Source organism: Cervus elaphus, chromosome 13 (genome assembly GCF_910594005.1).
Source record: "Cervus elaphus chromosome 13, mCerEla1.1, whole genome shotgun sequence".
In the NCBI taxonomy this organism is placed as follows: Eukaryota; Metazoa; Chordata; class Mammalia; order Artiodactyla; family Cervidae; genus Cervus; species Cervus elaphus.
Window position 1 is genome coordinate 71130605 of NC_057827.1, and position 6000 is coordinate 71136604.

At 56.0% G+C, this 6000-nt stretch overlaps 1 protein-coding gene across 5 annotated transcripts in view; it reads right to left on the minus strand.

Annotated features, from left to right (window-relative positions):
• The window catches only part of BRF1 (BRF1 RNA polymerase III transcription initiation factor subunit), a 58880-nt gene extending 53269 nt beyond the window's left edge, over nt 1-5611 (minus strand). For 3 of the 5 annotated variants that reach the window (XM_043921348.1, XM_043921349.1, XM_043921346.1), the window contains exon 1: nt 5326-5608. In XM_043921348.1, coding sequence (XP_043777283.1) covers nt 5326-5509 — 184 coding nt within the window. In that variant the 5' untranslated portion in view covers nt 5510-5608. Of the gene's footprint in view, nt 1-5325 lie in introns of all 5 variants that reach the window. The other 2 variants (XM_043921354.1, XM_043921347.1) reach the window with 1 other exon arrangement.
• Nucleotides 5612-6000: the final 389 nt, after the last annotated feature.

Here is a 6000-nt window from a genome sequence, read left to right on the forward strand (position 1 = left end):
AGGTGCCTGTGAATAGCCTCAGTCCCCCGACGTGCCGAGCAGACACAGGGACTGAGTTCTGGCAAGGAAGGAGCCTCCCTGGGCCCGGCCAGCAGGGGAGGGGAGGGGCGGGGCGCATAACCTGCTTGCCAAGTGGATGCAGGTTCTTTCATCCGACAGACACCAGCCCCGGGGACGTGGTTACAGTAGACACACAAGGAGAGCAGTGGTGGAAGGGACGAAAAGTGCTTAGTCAGCGAATCCCAGACCGCTCACACCGTGGGCTGGGCTCCCCTGAAGCATGGAGAAAGTTTGAGCTCCACCTCTGGCCAAAACCAGCAGGGCATGCTGTGCTACTCCTTCAGAGGTCCTTCACACTGTTCCCTCTGCTTCTAAAAACATCTGATATTTTCTATAACAAGATCCTGTAACAAACAAGATACAACCAGCTAAAACTATCAAGTTGAAGGTGCAGTTTCCATCACCCCAGGTGGGCCAAGACCCCCCCCCCACTGTGTAGACAGCATGGGTGTGGCCAGAAACTGCACCCAGGGCTCCTGGCCCCTGGGGTTGGGGTCTGCAAAAGCAAGAAGGTCCAAGACCGACCCTTGGGACTCCACAGAGGCGGAGGGGAGACTGGGGGCCCTGCTCAGCCACTCTGAACGTGGAGGACAAGCGGAAACACCAACGCCCCAGGAGCAGACAGAAGAGCGGCACGCTGCGCCGTCCTCCAGTTCACTTACAGGCCCGTCCAACACAGATAGGCCAAGCGCTTCCGAGGCCTGTCCTCACTATTCAAAGGGAGGGGTCCCTGTCGCTGCTGTGAAACTCCTCTTAATGGGGGATGACCGCACGAGGTCCAGCTGGGCAATTCCAGGACAGAAGGGAAATCCAGTGGCCCTTCAGCCTGAGCTCGGACGTGGGGATAACTCTTCTAAAGCACCCGAAAGGTCCTGGGAAGTCCGCACTGAGCCAGGGCGTGGGCTTGTGGATGGACACAGACCTCGGACGTTGGTGAAGAAACAGCTAACTGGGGCAGCTGCCTAAACGTCTTTCAACCAGACTCAGAACTACCGAAGAGCCTCTCGTCACAGTTGCAGTCTGGTTGTGGAAGCCACCCAGCACGGAGCACGCCAGGTGACCCAGCAGCACGGGACATTTTAGGAACAAGGTCCTCTCACCCAGGTGCCTCCAGGACAGAACTCAGCCACCTCCTGGGAGCAGGTCCCTTTCGGATAGAAAGGATAGAAACAGGGAAGCAGAACCTTCAAAACTCCAGGACCAGTGCTTGACTGGGACATGGGGCGGCTGTGCCTGAGAGAGCCCCCAGGGGCCACACGCCAGGCAGGGGGCGGGAGGGCCGTCTGCCCCTCAGGGCCCAGGAAGCCCCACCCACGCCAGGGCCTCCTCCCGGCATCGCCACGGCCAGCACCTCACTCCTCCAAAGTGCGAGAACACAGGCACCCACAGGCACCATGGCTTCGGGGACAAACTGCAGCGGTTAAGAGCTGTGGTTATGGAACCCCCGGGAGGCGCGCCCCAGAAGAGGGCAGGACCGAGGAAGCTGGAGGCAGGGTTGCATGGTGGCGGTGTCTGCGTCCAGGCCACATCCTCAGGGAGCAGCGGCCCAGCTCCCAGGGGGCCCGCGGGGGCTCTGGGCACTGTCAGGCAGGGAGCCCGGGGGAGAGGCCTTCAGCACCAAGGGTGGCACAGGATGCTGATGGGCCTGTGCCGGAAGCCCTCCCCTGCCCTGAGCCCCACAGCACACAGGCGCCCTCCCCAGGACCCAGAGACCTGGCTGCCCAGCTCCAGCCATCGCCTTGGCATCCTGCTCCTCACATCCATCCCTCCCTCGGCCACGCCCACCCCTCCCCAGCTGCCCATCACCTAGAAGACAGCCCGAAGTCCCCAGCACCGCCCTTGCGGCCATCACTCCGGACACTGCACACACACGTCACTGCTCCTCAACATCTCCGGCCGTGTGCCGTGCAGAAAACAAGAGGAAAAAGCAACAAAACCCAAAACTGCTTCTTTGAAAAGATTAGTAAAATTGACAAAACTCCCAGCAAGAGAAACAAAGTGAAAAAGAGAGAAGACACAAAACACCAATATCTGAAAGGAGGAGACACCACTACAGACCCTGCGGACATCAAAAGAATAAGGGAACAGCACCAACAACACTACGGTCATAAAGGCAGCAACAGAGATCAAATGGGCCAAGTCCTGGAAACCACAAACTCACCCAAGATGAAAGAGATAATCTAAAAGTAAGTAAAACCTGTAACTGTTAAAGAAAGTCAACCTGTAATTAAAAACTTCTGAAAAAGAAGCCTCCATGCCCAGAGACCTACACTGATGGATTCCACCAAACGGTCAACGGAGAAGTAATACTAATTCTACACAGTCACTTCCAGAAAACAGAAGAGAAGGGAACATTTCCCAACTCATTCCATGAGGCACATTACCTTGGTATCAAAACCAGACAAAGACATTACAAGAAAACTGCACACTAATTTTTCACATGAACATAAACATAAATATCCCCAACAAAATATTAAGAAATCTAATCCAGCAACACCTACAAAGCATACGACCCCATGCTCAGGTGGGTCTACCCCAGGAAGGCACAGCACGTTCAATGTTCAAAAACCAGCCACACTGAAACACCAAAGGAGGAAAACTAAACTCGTCATCCAGGGACTTCACTCGTGGCCCAGTGGCCAAGACTCTCAATGGAGGGGACCCAGGTTCAGTGTCCAGTCAGGAAACGAGATCCTGCATGCTACGACTAAAGACCCCGCGTGCCGCAGTGAAGACTGAAGACCCTGTGGGCCACAGCTGGAACCTGGTGCAGCCAAACAGACGAATAAAGAAAAACATTAAAAAAAAAAACACTTCACCATCCACTTATGATAAAAACTTAACAGCAAACAAGGATTAGAAAGAGAACGCCCTCAGTGTTATTGATAGAGAACAGGTATCACAAACCTACAGCCAACATCACGCTGGGTGGGAGAAGACTTAATGCTCCCCACTGAGACTGGGAAGAGGCAGGCATGTCTGCTCAAAAGCAAGAAGAAGAATCATGTCTATTTACAAACAACAGGATTATCTGCATCAAGAATCCCGAGGAACCTATTTTTGTAAAAACCCCTAGAACTAGTAAGTTTAGCGAGGTCACAGGACACAGGGCAATGAAAGAAATCAACCGTATTTCTATGTTCTAGCACTGAACAATTGAAAACCGAATTTTTGAAAAATACTATTTACAGAAGCTCTATTTGGATTTTAGGAAAACGTCTAAAACATGTACAGGAGCTATATGCTGAAAACTATGACAAATGACGAAAGAACAAAGAAAACCAAATGAATGGAGAGACCTATCTTCGCTGAGAGATTGGAAGACACAATGTAGTAAAAAGGTGAAAGTGAAAGTCACTCAGTTGTGTCCAACTCTTTGCAAGCCCGTGGACTATACAGGCCACGGAGTTCTCTAGGCCAGAATACTGGAGTGGGTAGCCTTTCCCTTCTCCAGGGGATCTTCGCAACCCACGGATTGAATCCCACTTTGCAGGCGGATTCTTTACCAGTTTAGCCACAAGGGAAGCCCAAAAATGTCAAAGCTCCCCAAATTTATTGAGAGATTTAATACAATTCCAATCAAAATCCCAGTTGGATTTTTTTTTTGTAAATATGCGCAAACATTCTAAAATCGAATGAAAAGGGAAAGGAACTACATACTATAACTAAAGCAATTCTGAAAAGGAAAACCAAATCTGGAGGAATCACAATGTCTGATTTCAAGACTTATGATAAATGTACAGGAGGGAACGTGCTGTAGACAGACTGACACTCACCAATGGAATAGGACAGGAAGCCCAGAAGCACACCCACACAAACAGCCCATGACATGCTCCAAAAGAGCAAAGGCAATTCAAGAGAGGGCAGTCTTTCAACAAATGGTGCTGAGGGAGCTCCCTGGTGGCCTAGTGGCTGGGATTCTGGGCTTTCACTGCCAAGGCCCAGGTTCAATGCCTGGTCAGGTGGGGCATGGCCAAAAAGAGAAACAACACAGTGCTGAAGCAACAGGACATCCCCTGCAAAGAACAAACCTCAACCTACACACCATACCTTATATGAAACTTAAACTCAAAATGGTCCTAAGTCTAAATATAAAACATTAAAAAAATAAAACTTAGGAGAACAGTGTGTCTCTGGCTTAGGAAATTTCTTAGAATGACAGAAAAAGTACAGTCTGGAAGAGAAGGGGATGACAGAGGATGAGATGGTTGGATGGCATCACCGACTCAATGGACATGAGTTTGAGCAAACTCTGGGAGAGAGTGAAGACAGGGAGACCTGGAGTGCTGCCATCCACTGGGCCCCAAAGAGCAGAACACGACTTAGCAACTAAACAACAACAATAAAAAAAAAAAATCAATAAAGGGACTGCAACTAATTTTAAAGCTTTTATCAAAATTTTAAACTTCTGCAAATCACCTGTTTAGCAAAGGACTTGCAACTACAATATTTAAAGAACGCTCAAAACTCAACCTGTGTAAAAACAGTAAGAAAACCACCTGCCTAAAAACTATGCACAAAACTCCGGGAACAGACATTTCGGCAAGCGGGATTAAAAGCTGTTTAACATCACTGTGCCCTAGGGGAAAGCATTAGCAAGGACAGGAGGCACCACAGCACTCGGAACACACGGAAAATACAGGTAAAGGTGCAGGCAACATCAAGTCCCGGGTAGGCAGCATTCGAGAATGCAAAACGGCGCTGCACACTGGGAAGCCAGTCTGCTGGCTTGTTACCCCGTTAAACACACAGCTACCATCCGGTCCTGGAGTGACCCGCGTCCGCGGCAGGAGCCACCCGCCAAGTTCCCGCAGCTCTCTGGATCGCCGCGGACTCGCTGTGGGCCAGGAAGTGGCCCCGCTGCGCGAAGGGCCCCGGGCGCGTCTCCGGGGTCCCGAGCTGAGGGACGGAAGCGGGTCCCCAAGGGTGGCTCCGGGCCCCGGAGAACCAGCCGCGGGCGCCGGTGGGGCGGGGGGGGGGGGGGGCGGGGGGCAGGGAGCTCCGTCCTCAACAGCGCGGCGACTGAGTCCCGAGGCGCGGAGACCCCTGCCCCGGAGCCGCGGAGCTAAGCCGACCACCACGGGGTGGGGGCGGGCTGACGTCCTCGACCCCCGACAACCGGCCCCAAGGGGCCAGGAGACTGCGGAGAGACCACGACTGGGGCCCGGGCCGCGCTCCGTCACCGAGCCGTTGCCGCCCGCCCCCCGGCACGCCACCCCCCGGCCCCCGGCCCCCCGGGACACGCCGCCGCCCCCCGGGACGCACCGTCTAGGGACACGAACTGGCCCACGGCCGACGAGCCGCCGCCGCTGTTCTCCACGAACTGCACCTCGGACACGATGATGTTGTCCTCGAGCACTGAGCCGCAGCCGGTGCACACGGCATCGCCGCGCGCCGCGTCCAGCTCGATGTCGGTGCCGCCGCACCCGCGGCACACGCGGCCCGTCATGCCGGCGGCTCCGGGGGCCTGGCCCGCGCTCCAGGCCGCCCGCCGCCGCCGCCGCCGCGCCGCTCAGACTCTCGCGAGGCCGCCGCCGCCGCCGCGCCCGCCGATTCGCAGCGGCAGATTCGCCGCGCGAGCAGCGGGACGGCCGCGGGCTCCTGGGCCGAGGATTCGAACCTGCCGCTACCCGCGGGGAACGCAGCCACCGGGCCCGGGCCTCGGACCCACAGGCCGCAACGGCGGGCGGCGGGCGGCGGGCTGGAGGGGGGCGGGGCGGGGCCCAGGACTCGTGGGCGGGGCCTGAGCCGCGCCGGGCGCGGTGGGCGGGGCCTGGCAGGCTGGCGGGCGAATCCCGGGCCTTGGGCGTGGCTCACGGTGTGCGGAGCCTGGGAAGGGGCGCTCAGGACTGGTCGGCTCAGGTCGAGGGTGGAGACCCGGCGGCGGGCCGCCCGCCCGGCTCGGCGCCTATAGGCTCGGCCTCCGCCTGTGGGTGCCCC